The 19,325-nt window shown below is 35.6% G+C and overlaps 1 protein-coding gene and 1 long non-coding RNA gene across 2 annotated transcripts; both read left to right on the top strand.

The window, feature by feature from the left end:
* The first annotated feature begins 563 nt into the window (after positions 1 to 563).
* On the top strand, positions 564 to 4,972 carry LOC110928955. The gene is made up of 7 exons (XM_022172029.2): positions 564 to 788; positions 900 to 1,119; positions 2,574 to 2,627; positions 2,745 to 2,825; positions 3,179 to 3,248; positions 3,705 to 3,793; positions 4,658 to 4,972. The coding sequence occupies exons 1-7, from the start codon at positions 592 to 594 to the stop codon at positions 4,790 to 4,792; spliced, it is 846 nt and encodes a 281-aa protein (XP_022027721.1). The 5' UTR covers positions 564 to 591; the 3' UTR covers positions 4,793 to 4,972.
* Positions 4,973 to 9,082: 4,110 nt separating this feature from the next.
* On the top strand, positions 9,083 to 9,697 carry LOC118490628. The gene is made up of 2 exons (XR_004889634.1): positions 9,083 to 9,382; positions 9,481 to 9,697. It is a non-coding gene; the product is annotated as an uncharacterized LOC118490628 (long non-coding RNA).
* Positions 9,698 to 19,325: the final 9,628 nt, after the last annotated feature.

Raw genomic sequence — 19,325 nt, 5'->3', positions numbered from 1 at the left:
AATTTTTTGGATTTTTATTATTTTTTTGAGTTTTTATTATTTTTTTGATTTTTTAGATTTTTTTGGATTTTTTACTATTTTTTTGGATTTTTTATTATTTTTTATTTTTTAGAATTTTTTGGATTTTTTCTTATTTTTTGATTTTTTTATTATTTTTTGGATTTTTTAGAATTTTTTGGATTTTTATTATTATTTTTTATTTTTTAGATTTTTTTTTATTTTTCTGATTTTTTGGAAAATTTTTATTATTTTTAAATTTTTTATTATCTTTTAAATTTTTATTATTTGTGAAGCCAACATGTACGAACACTCGAATAGGATGAAAAATCTCTCTGTGATGCTTTTTTTGAGTTATCCATGTACACTGCGTAATACCCATCATAACCCACGAATTATTTTAAATAGATATCATATAACCCATCCTGACCCATCCTTAGTTATTTCTTAACCCATCCTAACCCATTCTCATTTTTAAAATGACCCAAAATAACCCAAAAAACCCAAATGGGTTTTATTTGCCAGGCCTAATAATTTCTATAGTGAGTTCAAAAGAAAACCCAAAATACCCTTATCACACCCTAAAATGGTGGAATGGGTGTTTCTAGACTCTATTCCTCACCGTCTATTAAATATTCCAATTTCTCCGGACCTTCATCTCCAACCTCCATAACCTTCCTCAGTCAACACAGATCTCCTCACCTCTCCCCTTTTCCGTCCCTCAATTTTGACCACATTCTTCACTCCCACCAAACCCCTCTTCCTCACACATTCACCCTTCATCCAAACAGGTTTGATCTTCAAAACCCATCTCTCTTTTCGCCCTATATTCATGGGTTTTCATTATCCAATTGTGGGTCTCAATCTTTTCTAATAAAGTTTGAATCTTTTGTTGTTTTTAGGTTTCAAGATTATTGGGTTTTGTTTGGTTTTGGGGGACAGGGGGTGGAGAAGCTAAACAAGATGGAGAATGCGGAGTCCACTACGACGTCGTCTTATACGTATTGGGTTAGAGAAGCTAAACAAGATGCTGCACCACTCCCTGTTCCTAAAAAACTAACTGCTGATGATCTTTCAGTTGGGTCTAATGCTTCCAATCATCTTGGGTCTGCTTGGAATAAGGTGACTGCTCCTTTGTTGTTTGTTGTGTTGTTAGGTTTGGGATGTTGGTGTTTGAAGGATGGATCTGTTGTTGGTTATTGCAGTTGGTTTTTGATTTTGAATGGGTGTTTGTTGATGCTAAAAGTTAGATAAATGTTAAGGTTTTTTATTATGTGAACTTTTGATGATTACTTTGGGTTTTGGAACAAGAAAAGGAGTGATTTGAAGTGCCAAATTTGATGATTACTTTGGGTTTTGGAACAAGAAAAGGTATGTTTTAGAAACATGTTGACCGATTCAGAGACAACCTCTTAGGGGCTGTTTGTTTACCTCTTAATGAGGCTCTTAATGGTTCAGACCTCTTACTGGTTCAGCACTTAATGGTTCAGACTGTTTGTTTCACGAGCAAATGTCTGAATGGTTCAGACATTTGCCTCTGAATGGTTAAGCATTATACAGAGTCTGAATGGTTAAGACCTCTAATATGAATTGGTGAGACATTTGCCTTTGAACGGTTAAGCATTATACAGGCTCTTAATGGTTCAGACCTCTTACTGGTTCAGACCTTTTACTATTTCAGCACTTAACCGTTCAGATATTGCCAAACAACCTCGGTCAGCCCTCTTAATGGCTCAGCACAAGGTTGCCAAACGGCCCCTTCCTGTGTCACCTTAGACAAATCCCACATCCCACGTCTCTCTGTTTCAGTGAGATATTGGGACTTAAGGAATGCCTCATCTCAAATACCATCTATGTGTTTTCGGCGCATTAGACGCGGATGATAGGAGAATTTGGAACAGTTAATCATGTTTCGGTGGGAGCAATCCTAGGACGAGTGATATTTTTTAATAGAATTAGGGGAGAAAGAGTTAAGAATCAGTAATCATGTTTGGAATTGTCACTTAACTACAATAAGCTTGCATTTGAAATTTACTGTGACGCCTTAGGCAAGTCCCACATTTTTCATTGTTCTGTTTTACCCACATGACATATACCAGGACTTAAGGTGTGCAGTGCCTCTAATACCGCCAACACGTTGTGGGCACATTGATTGTTGTGAGCAATCTTAGGATAGGTTGATATTTTTTGAATATTATTAGGCATAGGAGTTGAGAATCAATAATCATGCATGTAATTACGCCCACAATACAACAATTACGACCAGAATAAATCAAGTTTGTTCAGTGTTTGTTAATTCATGCCATTGTCTCAACCTCTTATTGATCTCATCTCATCTCATCTCTGCAATCTAAAACCTATCTTTAATTTTTAGTGTTCATGGTATTTACTTTTTATAATTTCGTTGCATTATAATAAATTAATTACAGTATTTATGCTATAAAGAAACCGTTGTCTACAACAGAAGTATATCAGTTTGATCATTTTAACTTTTAAGCTTCCGCTTTAAAATTTAATTATCTTGTGTATACTCTTCAAGAAATCTTACTTGACTATTAATTTATATTTTCTTATAGGCTGGAACATGGGAGGAGAAGAATTTAAATAAATGGGCAACTGAAAGAATCAAGGTTTTTTTTTTTTCGTACAGATGCTTATGCGGTTGACTTCTGTTACTGAGTATGGTCAACTGCGACCAAGTTTCAAATTTATTATTATCTGAATTTTGTTCGCTTCATTTACTTTAGGAGTTAGTTCTGTCAGTTGGTTCGTTGGAGTTCTCTTCTGGAAAGGCAGAAATTGCAGAAGTAACCAGATGCACAGGAGATGTGAGTTTTTTTTAGATGTGGTCAAATGGGCAGGTTGGTCAGTTTGGGTAACGGGTCAAAATGGGTCGGCAATCCATGAAAGCTTTGTTTTGCCTAGTTCTTGTCTCTGTAAATTATAAATAGTACGCGATCAGTATGATTTCAAAAACGATATAGCACATTGTGAGCGTTTGAATTTTTGGTAGGCGACCCTTGACCCGTTTCATACGTAGTGAATTTTCTATATTTGAGTCGTTTTTAGTGGAATGGAAGAATATAAAAGGTTTTTTTTTTTTTTTTTTTTTTTTTTTTTTTTTAATTTATAAAATTAATTCTGTTTATGTTTTTGTCTCATTTTTTACTTAACTTTTCAGGCATTTTTGGTGACTGTAAGGAACAAGAAGCGTGTTGGGTACACATACGAGATAACATTGAAAGTCAAAGGTAAGCTGATAGCAATCGTGTTTGACTCTTTAGTAGTGGCAGTTTTAACCAAATTACTTGAAAATCGGTCAATTCGGGTTAGGTTTATTTCGAACGGGTTGAAATGGTCAAGTTTAAAGCCTTAACCAAAAATTAAATCATCAAACGGGTTGAGCAGATCAATAGGGAAAAAAGTGGCCCAAAGTGTTATCACATGTCTTCAATCTCTCTAATCAATTTATTTAGAGAAATTATATATTATCTTAACAAAATATATTTTTGTACTCTGATTTAATAATTAATTTCTTTTTAAAGTTCTTAGAACGGATACAAAAACGCGGCTGGGTCAACCTATTCAGACCCGAACCATTTTGTCCTATGTAAACAAATTTAACCTTTGCCCAACCAACGCGACCCGTTCATTTTACGAACTTTGTTTTTATTTTCTAAGCTAAGAATGTAAATATTTGTGAGCAGGGGAATGGCTTGTTGGCGGAGAAAAGAAAAAGTTCAATGGCAATTTGGATTTAGCGGAATTCTCATTTGGGGAACTTGATGATTTGCAGGTAATCATCTCACACACTATATTCAACAAGTGAATTAGGAACCCTAATAATGGTATTTTATGAGTATTTTTTTAAGCTAAATAGGCTGATTTAACATAAAAATCACATCTTTTTTTTGGTTAAAAACCGATAATGGTATTGAACTTTTTTCACACATTTGTGGGTGGGCTGTGCATGTTGGGAACGGGTCAATTTTGATACTAGTTAAAAAGGGTCGGGGTTTGGTTCTTAGTTTAAAAAAGTGCGTCTGAATGCGACTTGAGGCAAGGCTGCAAGAGAGGCGTTGCTTCCGACAGTGTGAGGTGACATGCATACATGAGGTTTGATTGAGCCGGGAAGGCCACCCATATAGATTTCTAGGTTGTACATAGGGGGTGTTTGGCATAGCTTTTTGAAACAAAAGTCAAAATAATGTTTGGACAAGTGAAAAGGACTTTTTGAAACAACTTTTTGTATAAGGTGGAAAAGTCATTTTAAAAAGCTAAGAAACCTTGGCTTTTCAGAATGACTTTTCCACCTTACACAAAAAGTTGTTTCAAAAAGTCCTTTTCACTTGTCCAAACATTATTTTGACTTATTGGCTTGAAAAAGCCAATAAGTCAAAGCCAATAAGTCAGTAAGTTGTTTCAAAAGGCTAAGTCAAACACCTCCATAGAGGTTATTTATATTTTAAACATCTATATATTATTTGTATCTAAATTTTTGGTAGGTGATGATATAAACCTATCATAAATCTAAAAAAAGTTACACCTAGTGCCTCGTATGTACGATATGTGTGCGCCTTGGCTTCTTGCCTCAGCTTTAGTGCCTCATATGTACGTCATGTTTATCTGAATGGGTGTGTTTTATTCTTGCACTTGATAGGTTGAAGTGAGGCTGAACGAGGCCAAGGATCTTCTTCATGAAGATAAACAACGGATTCGTGAGGATATGAAGAAGTTTCTAAAGCCTATTTGTCAGAAATTACTTGAGTTTGAAGCCGAACTTAAAGAAAGGTAGAAACAATGTTATTTCAAGCCATTCTGGGTGTCAAAGGGACCATATCTTTCTTAAAAAACATATAATACTAATGTCTGCCTAAACAACTTCATTTGATTTGCAAGATATTTATTTGTAGGATGTTGTGTTGTAATGTTAGATTTCACACGGGTTTGAAACTATCATCTTTCTTTCCTTTTGTTTTGTTATGTTTCAGTTTTTTGTTTGTTTTGTTTCCTATGTTTTTTGGTATTTACTAAGGGCGAGTATGAGTCGGTTTTGGTTGGTTATGAGCTAAAACCGACACCATAACTAAACTTACGTTGTAAAGAAATGCTGACCGGTTGGTATGAATCCAATGGTTTTTAAGTGTGTCGGTTTTCGGTTGATCTTCGACTTTGCTTTAAACAATAACATGTTTGGTCTAAATATCGGCTAGCCGTCTTTGATGGGTTTGGCCGCACACAATAACATGTTTCTGGTCTTAATATGTTGAGTAACGTATACCAAAAAGTTATAATAAATCATAAACTTAAAAGTCTAAATATATATCAATTTTGAATGGTCTTATTCTATCAAATATTGAATAATGGTCTTATTCTATCAAATATTTCCATATTATTAATTTCTATATTATCAACTAGCAAGTTTTATGAACTTATGTTTTATGAGTTTTTTCAAAAAGGTTTTGTTGTAGGTCTATGGGACATTATATTTTATTATTATCTTATTTTTGTTATTATTTATTTTATGATTTCTTTGTATTAGTTTTATTACTTACTAGTATTAAGTCCATGCGTTGCAGCGGTTGTCATAAAATTGTTTTAAGCAGTAGCAATGCTATATCCTTGTCGTGATCACAAACACCGGAAAAAGGTCGTAAAAACAAAATAAATAGAGTAAATTACAAGTTTTGTCCTTTATGTTTACACCAAATTGCAGGCGCTGTCCTTTAGCGCAAAAGTTTGCAAGTTTTGTGCTTTATGTTTCAAAATCTTGCACGTTTTAACCTTTAGGCCAAACCCAGTTAGATGTTTTAGTTAATTATGGTCATGTGACATGCACATGAGGGTATTCTTGTTATTTTACCAGCCTAAGAATTATAGAGTAAATAAGTTGATATTTAAGGGACTAGTTATGTAACAAATAAAAGATAAAATATAAATATTAAAAAACCATAAATTTGTCTGTGTGACTCTCTCTCCCTCTCTCTTCTCTCTCTCTCTATCTCTCTCCCCTCTCCCTCATCTCTCTCTTTCTTCACCCATTACCACCACTTTCCAACCCACCTCCACCTCCACCTCCACCTCCACCTCCCACCAACACCCACCACCGCAACCTCCTATCACTACCCTTCAGCCGCCACCACCAACCTTCAGTGGCCACATCCCATCCACCACCACCACCACCACCACCAACACCCAACCACCACCTCTTATCGCCATTCTAAGGCTCTGTTCGTCTTGCAAAGGATCAGCTTCTTAAATCAAAAGTAAAAATGAGCAGCGTCTATTTATTTGTATTATTGTGCAAATCTGATTGGTTTTTATTTTTATAGTATTTTCTCTTTGACCAACCTGCAAAAGTAAGTCAGCTGAACAAGTGAATACTTTAGAAATGTAGAAAGCAAGCCCTATTTCACTGTCATTTAACAAAAAGCTGCTCCTTTTTAAGGGTAGTGGTAGGAGGTTTACCAAAAAATTGGATTTTGATTGAGGGGTTTTGGTTTATGAGATTTATGTTGAGAAATCTGAATTGGATTTGCTAGAAACTTGAATTTTTGCTTGCGGGGTTGTGGTTTAAGAGATTAATATTGAGAAATCTGAATTGGGTGTTGTTGATTGAAAGATTTTTTGAAAGGGTTTCGAAGCTAAACAGAACTAAAGTCTAAAATGCAATTTACAGACAACACTTACAGCTCATGACTGAATTTAAGCGATCGAAATTCGATAAGTTTAGGAAAAATGGAAGGAAGGGTGAAGAGAACTAAATAGATAATATTTCAACCTGCAGTCTCTTTCACAGACTTCATGCTAGAGTCATGGTGAGCAGGTTATGTGGGGTGCTCCACTGGAGAGAAGAGATATCGAGGCGAGAGAAGGAGAGAGTACAGTTTTTTTAAATTATATATGTATCTTTTTCATTATATTAGATAAGGGTCCCTAGACATTAAAGATTTACACATAGCCCCTAAGAATGTGAATAGACAAATATGCCCTCATGTGCAATGCACATGACCAGATTTAACCAAAAAATTTAATTGGGTTTGACCTAAAGGATATAACATGCAACATTTTGAAAGGTTAAGGACACCGCCTGTAAACTTTTGCGCCAAAGGACAGCGACTGCAATTTGGTGTAAACATAAAGGACAAAACTTGTAATTTACTCAAATAAATAAAAACACGAAAAAAATAACGCCGAGCGAAAAGCAGACGTAAAATCTTTGAATCACGCACACTTGCTGCTGAGAAATTAAACCGAAACATAAAACATAGAAAAAAATAACTAAGTCCATCTAGGACCCGCGTGTTGGACGAACTTGTCAAACGCAGGAAAATAGATGTGACGCGACGAGCCAGTCAAACGGGAAAAAATATACGAAAAAACGTTGAACACCACACGCAAGTTGCGGTGCATTAACTCACAAAATTTAGAACGAAATGAAAAAACGTGGAAAAGGTGAAAGGTATGGTGGACCAAAATTGAATATAAAAAAGAGTTGGAATTAAATTGCAAAAGATGAAAAACTTTGGATTAAAAGTAAAAAAAAGAGATGGTCTAAATTGCAAAAGTGAAGTTATTTATTAATTTTAGATAAAGATAAGGATAAAAATAAGTGATATCTATATATTGGTTATTAATTAATATTAATATTAAAAGAAATTTATTAAACAAATATAAATAAAATTTATGAGTTTCAAGGAGAGCGTGTTATGTGGCATTATTTGCAGTCTTTTATTATAATTTAGATTTAGATTAGATTTAAATCATGTATGTATTTTTCTAATACACATTAATTGATTTTTTAAAATTTATTCGTGCGCGTATGTGGTTCAATGTTTTTACGTTTATATTTCTCATATGATAGGTTCGTCGCAACTCGCATGTCCTATATCGCCTTAGTTATTCTTTTCTATGTTTTACGTTTCGGTCTAATTTCTTCGTATTAACACGCCATAATGGGTGTGTGTGGGTCAATGATTTTACGTCTACGTTTCGCCAATGTTACTTTTTCCATTTTTATTTATTATGATTTACGAGTTTTCCCGGTGTTGGTGGTCGTTGGCGGTGGTATAGCATTGGTGCAACTTGGCACAGTATTATGTTCCCCACTGCAATGCGAGGCTTAGTATATAATATATATAGTAACAACGCGTACTACAAAATGTTTCTAACTTTTCTCAAAATGGTTACAACTTCTCTTATACTTAAGGTACGTGCATGATTATGGGGTAACACCTTTTATTAATGCGTCATTTTCTACACGTTGTTACAGACGTGCGTGGTCTAACGTTTTTACGTCTTCTTTTTCAGTGTTGCTTGTCGTTGGCGATGGTGTGTTATCAATGTTGTTGGTACAATTTTGACCCCGTCGCAACGCGGAGGTACTTCCATCTAGTTGAATATAAATGTAATCTAGCTCGTTGCGACGGGTGGTGTTAATAATATTAGAAACTTTTTATATAAACAAAACAAAGAAAAAATCACGTTTAAACATATAAAAAATATTAATTCAAAGTTTTATACATCATATGCTAAAATTGGTAAGAGCAAAAGAAAACAGTAAAAAAAGCGTAATTTTTAACAAACCTTGCTGGCTTGTACGCTTGTGTTTTAATAGCTTACTAGTGCTAATATCCATGAATTTCACGGTGTTGAAAGATGATATGTTTACTACTTTTGAAAAAAAAATTATGTTACTGATCATAAAGAAACTGTACGCGTGAACTTATTATGGAAATCTGAAGTTGAAGATTAAAATAAAACAAAGCATCGTACTATAGATGTAACAAAACCGAAAAGATAAGTTAAGTTAATGAAAGAAATGTGTTTTTCTGGTTTGAAAGAGTAAACTGCCATTTTGGTCCCTGAGGTTTGGGCAGTTTTGCCACTTTAGTTCAAATCTCAAACCTTACATCTGGGTCCCCATGGTTTCAGTTTTATTGTCATTTTGGTCCAAAAATGAACTCAGGTCTTGTTTGTCTTATAAAACCCTGCTATTTTGTCCTTTTCCTCAGGTGCAAAATGGTCATTTCATTTTTATAAATAAATACCAGCCAACATCTCCTTTCCTCTGCATTCTTCATTCTTGAAGAAACCCTAATCTACAACACCTCCACAGCCGCACCCCAGCTCTCCCTGTCTCTCCGGCGCCTCGTCTTGCCGACAACGAACACCCACAACCATCCTCACTCTCCTCTTCTCCTTTTCATCTCAAATACACCACACCCACCCCCATTCCGCCTCGATTTAATGGTCGGCCACCACTGTGGTGGAGAGAGAGAGAGAGAGAGAGAGAGAGAGAGAAGTAGAGAAGACGGCGGAGACGCTGATTTCCCGAAAACTGCTCGTCGGCGGCGGTGGTACTGTTCCCGACTAATTTTTTCCGGTAAACCTAACAACACTCTCTTTTCTTTTGAATTTTTTTTTTAAGATCTGAGTGTATCGGCAGTTAATGTGTGCGTTTTTCCGATGATGATGTTGAAGTTGAGATGATGATGAAGAAGGTGGTGGCCGGCAACGGCACGGCCACCGGAGCTACAGGTCGACGACATCAGGCAGTTGCAGTTGGGGTTACAATGGAACACGTAATCTAGTTTTAGTGAAGTGTGTTTAGGATGAAATAGACCACATAATGTTGGTTTAGTGTCTTTAGACTTTAGAGATCTGCCAAATCACTATACAAAAGGATTAATTCTCACTTTATGAATATTCTATTTGTTTGTTTATTTCAGTGGATTGATTCTCACTTTATGAATATTCTATTTGATGGATTCTCACTATACAGAGGTTTGGCGATGGTGGCTGATAGTGGTGCAGCGGTGGCTGGTAGTAGCGCTAGAGAGGGGGTGGTGGTGATGGTGGTAGTGGTGGTGAGGCTGTGGTGGTAGTGGTGATGGTGGTAGTGGTAGAGAGAGATGGATGGTTGAGTCGGCTGGTATTTATTTATAAAAATGACATGACCATTTTGCCCTTGAGGAAAAGGACAAAATAGAAGAGTTTTATAAGACAAACAAGACCTGATTTCATTTTTGGACCAAAATGACAATAAAACTGAAACCACAGGGACCCATATGTAAAAGGTTTGAGATTTGGACTAAAGTGACAAAACTGACCAAACCCCAGGGACCAAAATGGCAGTTTACTCGGTTTGAAATATAAATTGAAAGCCTATTACTCTAATGCTTCTACTTGCTGGAGTTTCGTCACCACTAACCTCTAATTCGTTTGAATGCATTCAAAAAAAATTACGTTACTGGTCATAAAGAAACTCTAAGCGTGAATTCTGGTTTAATGAACTTTTAATGAAGAAAAAAATCATTCCATTAGTAAATACTAAAATACAATGAACTGAAAAAAAAATGAATACAAAAAAAACCACAAATCGTTAAAAATTTCTTCATACACCACGTGTGTCTTATCCACATGTCTTGCATCTTCTTTCTCTGTATCATTACTCAGACTCGTTTTATTTCTAAACGATCTTTGTGAGCTAAAAGTCCAACCAAGCGTAGTCACTCGTCAAGTCGCCTCAAGTCGTCTGAAGAAAAAGTAGCATATATTTAAAAACTAACAAAGTTTATCGTCTCGGATTTAAGCTAAATCAACAAAGTTTGTTTTTATATTTTGATATTTAACATAGACATCTTAGAAACAACACCTTTCGGCTAATGTGGAAAATATTAAGAATGCTTAAACTAAAATGGGAACTAATTAACAATATACCTTTGATGTATCAAAAGAATCTAATCTGATTTGGTGAGCAATGTCATTAGGCCTTTTTTTGCTGAAATCTTTATGAGGTTACTTTATTCAAATACAAACTAAATGGGTCAAGACGACCCAAAGATATTTTATGTGGTTATGATAATCAAAATACAACTTAAATGGGTCAAAACGACTCATAGACAATTTATGTGGTTATAACAATCAAAATACAACTTAAATGGGTCAAAACGACTCGTACACTATGAGATTACAATAATGAATACAAATTAAAATTAAATCGGTCTAAACAACCCGTACACATGTGATTATAATAATCGAATTAAAATTTAAATGAGTCAAAACCATCCAACTCTAACAAACAGTCAAATTTGGTAACAAAAAATCACATACCAATAGCCAGAACCTTAAATTCATTGAATCAAAACCACAACAATTAAGCAAAATATATGAACAAATTCTAGGAACAAAGAAATGATACCATTTGGTTATAGTAGGCAGCTTTCAACCCACAGCTGAGCTCAGTGCACTGTGATCATTTGTTGATGTGAGTTTTTCTTTTTGATGCAGGCCATAATGCTTTTTGATCAAGTGAAAAATTCTAATTTACAATGCATAATGACATAATTCCCTCAAAAGACAATGTAGACACTCCCAAATGACTTTCGATTAAGCGTGATGACAGTTTTTGTGAGTGATTATTAAATCTGAAAATTACCTTAAAGTCATCAAAACCCGTTTTACAACATGCATGTATGTCTAAGTTCACTATAACTTAAAATTTTACTAAATGAACCTTCATAGACATAGATAAGCCCAAACGAACATTATTCTAGTTCTGAGTTGGCTGAATTTATCATGTTACATGGTATTTTTACTTGTACCGGCAAGCTAACAAAATATTATTTCAGAGGAAGGACGTGTTACCTGCAAGCTAACAGAAGCAACGCTCTGACCCAAAAAGTCACATGGAAGCCGCCAAAAATTTTAATCAACATGACCTATTAGCAACCCGTTATAAAATGAAAAAATGTTATCAGATGCTAGTTGCAATAAAAAACGCAATATAAAATATGAACTATTACTATAATTACCAAAAAAATAGAAGCACAAAAAGTTGTAATTTCTCATGTTTCTAATTTTTTAAAAGCTTCGGACTATCAAGCTTGCACTTTAATTGTACAACATATAAGAAGTTGGCATAAATGTATAAATTAGTTTGAAACAAAATTATAGAGTAAATTGCCATTTTAGTCCCTAAGTTTTGTCTAAATTTGCCAGTTTAGTCCAAATAGTTTTTTTTGTGCATCTGGGTCCCTGACTTTTACATTTTGTTGCTATTTTGATCACTTTGCCTAACTCCATCCAAAAACTCCATCTTTAACCAGGGGTATTTTGGGGATTTTCATTTTAAATGTTTTTAATTGCCATTTTGATCCAATTCCAAAAAATCAAAAAATTCCAAAAAATCAAAAAAATTCCAAAAAATAATAAAAATTCTAAAAAATCATAAAAATTCTAAAAAATCCAATATATTATAAAAAATCCAAAAAATCTGTTTTGGCGCGAACCGTTCGACCCGTACCGTTTCGAAGCTGAACCGTTTCGACGCGAACCGTTTCGACCCGTACCGTTTCGAAGCCGAACCGTTTCAAGCCGAACCGTTTCGACCCGTACCGTTTCGAACCGAACCGTTTCGAACCGAACCGTTTCGACGCGAACTGTTTCGAAGCCGAACCGTTTCGAACCCGAACCGTTTCGAGCTGAACCGTTTCGAGCTGAACCGTTTCGAACCCGAACCGTTTCGAGCTGAACCGTTTCGACGCGAACCGTTTCGAAGCCGAACCGTTTCGACCCGTACCGTTTCAAACCGAACCGTGCCGTATCGAACCGAGCCGTTTCGAACCGAACCGTTTCGACCCGAACCGTTTCAAGCCGAACCGTTTCGACCCGCACCGTTTCGAACCGAACCGTGCCGTATCGAATCGAGCCGTTTCGAACCGAGCCGTTTCGAACCGAGCCGTTTCGAACCGAGCCGTTTCGAACCGAACCGTGCCGTTTCGAACCGAACCGTTTCGACCGGGTCGAAACGGTACGGGTCGAAACGGCACGGTTCGGTTCAAAACGGTACGGGTCGAAACGGTTCGGCTCGAAACGGTACGGGTCGAAACGGTTCGGCTTCGAAACGGTACGGGTCGAAACGGTTCGCGTCGAAACGGTTCAGCTCGAAACGGTTCGGTTCGATACGGCACGGTTCGGGTCGAAACGGTACGGGTCGAAACGGTTCGGCTTCAAAACGGTACGGGTCGAAACGGTTCGCGTCGAAACGGTTCAGCTCGAAACGGTTCGGGTGCGAAACGGTTCAGCTCGAAATGGTTCGTTTCGATACGGCACGGTTCGGTTCGAAACGGTACGGGTCGAAACGGTTCGGCTTGAAACGGTTCGGCTTGAAACGGTTCGGCTTCGAAACGGTACGGGTCGAAACGGTTCGCGTCGAAACGGTTCAGCTTCGAAACGGTACGGGTCGAACGGTTCGCGCCAAAACGGATTTTTTGGATTTTTTTATAATATTTTGGATTTTTTAGAATTTTTATGATTTTTTAGAATTTTTATTATTTTTTGGAATTTTTTTGATTTTTTGGAATTTTTTTGATTTTTTGGAATTGGATCAAAATGGCAATTAAAAACATTTAAAATGAAAATCCCCAAAATACCCCTGGTTAAAGATAGAGTTTTTGGATGGAGTTAGGCAAAGTGATCAAAATGGCAACAAAATGTAAAAGTCAGGGACCCAGATGCACAAAAAAAACTATTTGGACTAAACTGGCAAATTTGGACAAAACTCAGGGACTAAAATGGCAATTTACTCAAAATTATATGAACGATCCAACCATAAATGATTTTGAAACCAATAAAAGGCTATCCTTTTAGTTTCCATTCATTAGAAATAAAAGCTATTAAATGGGATAGAATCAAGTTTCGTAGTAAATATTTTTTCTAATGTAAATGAAGCAAAAAAAGAATTATAAAGAAGAAGCAGGTTTGTATTTGTTTACGGTCCCATTTGGGATAATATCAAATCATACCAAGCAGAGCTAGACTGGTCTGGTTCCTGAGTCCAACCTTTTTTTTCAGTTCAGATTTAATCATGGCTTGATCGGTTTTGATTTTGTTAAGATTCACAACTTTATATATCACCACAATTGATTTTTTTTTTTAAAAAGATTACCCTAGTTGGGTGATGTAAAAAGAGAACCGTTTGCTCCACGTTCTATTCTGAAATGTGATCTATTAGCGGATACACCGCTAAGATACTTGGTTTTAAAAAGCACGAAGGGCACTAAAGCGACATATTTAGTTTTAAGCATACTTCGTTTTTAAGCATAAAGGTTTAATTTTATCTCCCGTACATGAATCGCTCACTTCTCGTGTAACACCCCAAAAACGGGTTTGGAAATCAAACCACGTTAATAGTGAAAATGAGTAAAATACCGTTAGTGGTAAAAATTAACCCGGTAAAAATTAGGATTTAAATAAATAAACTTGATACTAATTAAAAGGAGGATAAATACTTTGAGAAAAACAAAGTATGTAAAAGGCACGAGTTAACGGGACTTAAAATAAAACGGGTTATAACTCCCTGGACCCACTAAGTAACTAGGAATATCAACCTAGTTAGCTAAGTGTTTCAAAATAATAAGAAAATTTGGTTAAAATATACTATATGCAACTTGGGTAAAGTATAAGGGCCAACGGTGATAAACTTGAAACAAGTTTTAATAAAATAAAACATAAAACACCAAAACACACACCTTGAGTGTGTGTTCTGGTCGACAATTCTAGAGGAGCCAAGAGCTCTCATCTTCAAACCCTAACAAGCTAAAATTCAAGCAATTGGAAGGGCAAATCACACCCAAATTGAAATCCAAGCATGGATTAGTGATCACCTCAGTGAAATGATCATAAGGTATGTGAAATTTCGTTGAATGATTCCAACTGAAATTCTGAATCAATACTTGAAACTCGAAATTTATGATGCATGATAGTTGCTTGGATGAAATAGGAATGAGATAGTGATTAGGGATAAACCCTAGTCAATTACTTGTTGAAATTTTGCTTAATTCTTGTGAATTCACAATCACCATTGAAGGTGATAAGTGGGTTTTGTAAGAATATGTTAAACACTAGAATTTTGATTGTTGTTCTAGTGTAATTCGAGCTCTAGAAAGTGAATTCAGATTTTGTTAATGTGAAAATTGATATGAACATGCTTAATTGATGTTAAGCTTGGCTAAATAACTAGTTATGAAAATTGATTGTTGATTTTATAGAATATGCCCACAAGGTGTTTGTTAAAATGCCTAAGTGAATATTCATATTTTGAAATTACGAATGAAACGCGTAATTGCCTTGTTTGACTAATTACGTGAAAGATGGGGTAAAGCGGGTTCTAATCATAATGTTAATTCGACTTAATTGCGTAAACCATGTGATCAAAAAGTAGTTAACTTTTGATAAGCTAAGTTAACTAATCATGAAGTCGAATAGTAGTTTCGGCATAGAAAATAAGTGAGGTGGAATAGTCGTGATTTTTATGACTAACTTAACCGCCTTGTAATTGATTTAAAATAGTTTGATGTCTAACGAGCTAGGTGGAGGCTTGGGAAAGGAAGCGGGTCAAACAAATCAAGAATGGAGGAAAAGCATAATTCGGATGCAAGGTAAACATAGCTTACACTAGTCATATATTTTGGAATATTCTTTGTCGCATTGATTACGAATAAGACAAATACCTAATTGAGATATGGTGTTCCGGCGTGTAGTCGTACGTAACAAGATAATCAAATATGATAAGAAACCATAGTGTTGGCTAAAAATGAGTTAAATCGGTAATTCAATCATATTATGACGAATGAAACTTGTACTTTTAAGGGTTACCATATAAGGTAAATCATAATAACCAATAAGGGTAAAAATTGTAATTCGGTCACTCGTTGACAATAATTGTTGGTTTTGAAAGATACTTTATTTCGAAAGCCTTGATAGGTCAAAAAGCGTTAAGAAGTGATTTATAATTAAAATGACCGCACGATGTAAACTGGAGCGAGTCGTGTAGGCGAGATGGCAATAAGCTTCATCTCGCCAATATAAGCGGTGAATTAAAACAAACGGGTCAAAAGGGTGAAATATCACCTTTTGACAATATCGACTAATGGTTTGTCGAGTTGTATGATTTCAGGAATAAATATCAGATGGATACTTACATCGCTATTACTTAGCGGTTACTAAGGCAAGGTATCGAAACGGGTCAATATATATATATATATATATATATATATATATATTGATCCGGGCCAGGTATGTATAATATAGATTAACCACTCAACAGGAACTAGAGGCTCCTTGATAGTTAAATGCAGTCATATAGACATTTCGTTACCTTAATAAGCAAACCAAATGATTCATATGATAATCATTGTGTTTTGAAAACATAAGGACTTTTTGAATCAAATGCATGGTTTAAAACAGGCTTTTGGGTCGAAAATGCTTTTAAAAGTCCTTTATATTAATGAAAGGACTAAATGGACCAAAATGCCCTTGTAAGCTAAATCGAGCGAACGACCCATAAGGGTGGTTCATAAAAGAGTAGTATGCATAATTAAACACTTAGAATGAGTATACAAAAGCGAAAGATGTGAATCCTTAATCATTTGACTCCATAATAGTCTTTGCCGTAAAATAATGATTCGAGGGGTAAAACTCGGAGTTTAGGAATTTCCACACTTAATACAACACAAATATAGTTGTGAGGAAAGATTATTTGACAAGAAATGTGGTAGTATAATGCTTGATGTGAGTGAAAGAGATTCATGCTTAAAATAGGCTTAATTACCCTTAACAGGTCAAAATAAGCATACGAGTGAAAACGGGTTTAGATTGTGTAAGAAACCTGTGATTAGAACCTAACATGGTAGATAACATTAAATTGAAGAGGGCTTGTGAAATGAGGATCAAACAAATATGTTTGTTTGATAAAATGCATAAACGGGTTAAAATTCGATAAAAAGGTAATGAGTCGAAGGCTTAGAAGTCTCAAAAGTTATTATGTCGGATGTTGGAGTTTAACTCCATAAGATGGAGAATTAAATTACGGACGCGTAGGAAAAAGAATCGGGTAAAACGGATCAATAACGAAGAAGTTATGGCCGTTTCCGTAAAAACTGGACGTGCTGGGAATATGCAGGTCCCAGATACGAACCTGCTGGAAAATGGTCACCTTCGCGCCACGCGAAGGAGCATGTTGATTCTTTCGCGTGGCATGACGGAGTCAGTTTTTGAAAATTTGTTTTTTTTCAATTATTTTGCCTCGCGAACTCGTTTAAACATGTTCTAAACTACGTATGACTAATTCAATTCATGTTTTATGAATTTTAGGTATAATATACAATATCGGAGGACGATTAAGCTCAACGAAGAACCGAACACTAAAAAGTTACAAGCTTCCGCACAATGTTAATCGTTATTTTTAAACGACGAATTTAGTCACATTAGGTGGTGTACTTGGAAATTGTAAAAGTTTTAATTAATTAGTATTTTCCAATGTACTTGTAATTATAATTACAATGATTATATTTCGTAATTCTATACGAAATCCGCCTAAAAATAGTAAGGGTGTTACAGGTTGGTAATCAGAGCCCAAGGTTGAAGGGTAAAGTGTTCGATTCGAGGCTTGATCGCAAATCCGGTAAGTACATGTATATTAACGGTTAACATGATTAAAGTGTTGTGAACAACACATAGGGTTATCGTGTAATACGCGTTACCTCAATTAAATGAAAAATATAGTCAACGAAATTACACGCGTTGATGCGTATAGAAGAAAAGCCTTGTATTATAATACAGGCATCCTTTAATGTTGAAATTACTAACTGTTGTATATGTTTTAGTTGAAGGACACTCACATATGAGGATAGCGAGAGTTTAACAAATCGCAGATTTGACAGAGGAACGGTCCAAAGAGTATGCTCATCAAGGACCTAAATCGCGTAATGGTCGCGAACAAGGCTAATGGCAAGAGAAGCCCGTTAGGGCAAGCATTACCAGGTGCACATTTTAAATTTAATTGCACAAATAGTAATATGCAAAAAATATGTAGAAATTGAAAGTTGCATATGTAGATTAAAAACTTGGAAAAACCCGAATAGAAAATGTATTCGGGATAATGTTTCCAAGAGAAACAAATAGAGGCATTACTTACATAGGGTGTGATGTGAAAACTATAAAAAGGTCATGCGTGTCATGTGTTAATCGCTTACTCTGGCCAAGTAAGTAGTGGCATATGATACCATGAACTTCTTATAGCAGACACATTTACATTCGATGTAGTAAGGACGGGGTGAATGGGACAAATTAAAAAGTACCCAAATGAAACAAATGAACAAAATAGTTGATAATAATGTAAACGCACAGCCGGGTGATGGAAGCGTATTACATTAGGATAATGAGCCCGAGAGAAGGGACAAGGATTAATGTAAATGATGATATAAATGAATGATCAGAAGAAAATTCACGAAAATAAGTCATCTTGGACGAAAGGGCCATGGTGAACAAAATGGGCAAGTAAAACCAAAGTATAGATGATCCGCCGGGTCATAAAAACAAAGGTGTTGCCCACACGAAAAAGATAATCAAGGTTGTTAACTTTAGTTGTAGTAAAGAAAGGATAGCGGTGATAATCGTCACTCATAATTAATAAGGCCGCCAATGGTGGTCACGTAAAGAATAAAAGACATGGTAGAATAAAAGCGACGGATTTCGCTAAGATGACCAAGTAAATCGAAATGAAGTCTTAATGCATACCGGAAGGGGTGCAATGATAACGATTTCGGTAAAACACCCGGTTGATGGGTAAGGAATTAAACGCATGCGTAGACTGAGAAATAGGAACACGTATGGAAAGTAAAAAAGACTCGGGTTTTGGGTCATGACTAAAGGACGATAAGATACTGCAAATAGAAATTTTGATAAATTACGTTCAACTATTTCAAAGCTGAACGGGTCGAACAAAGACTGAAGTTTGACATTCATAAGTGATGAATTTTCACATGAACAAGTCAAACAAATTTAATAAAGGATGACACTTGCTAAAGTAAGTAAGTGCGAATCAAGTAAATAAAAGTGCAAAATATTAATAAACCTATGTAAAGGAGTTATGGGCGTTAAAAACATTAAAAATAAAAGAACCCGGGTAATGGGACGTAAAGAAGTATAGGTAAGAACCGGGTAACGGTAAGTGTTGGGCAAACCGACGTGTAATTGACGTTAGAAGTCAAGAAGTCGGAAAGATAATTCGAAAGAAAACAATGTAGCCTTAGAGTACGGTCAATGTCAAACGAAATCCAAAAGCTAAAGGTGAATAATTCTAAACATAAAAAGGGGTGCCTTAACGCCATATGCGTATATAAACGTATAAACATTTGAATAAAGACTCGAATAAAAGATGATCTACGGGATCATCATAATCTACGGGATATTAATTAGTGTAAAGGTCTACGGGGCCAAAATGACTCACGGGTCATGAATTGAAGCAAGGGGATCATAACGGC

This window comes from Helianthus annuus, chromosome 3 (assembly GCF_002127325.2).
Source record: "Helianthus annuus cultivar XRQ/B chromosome 3, HanXRQr2.0-SUNRISE, whole genome shotgun sequence".
NCBI classification, from domain to species: Eukaryota; Viridiplantae; Streptophyta; class Magnoliopsida; order Asterales; family Asteraceae; genus Helianthus; species Helianthus annuus.
Note: the sequence above shows the minus strand (reverse complement) of the source record. Positions and strands in the feature narration are given on the sequence as shown.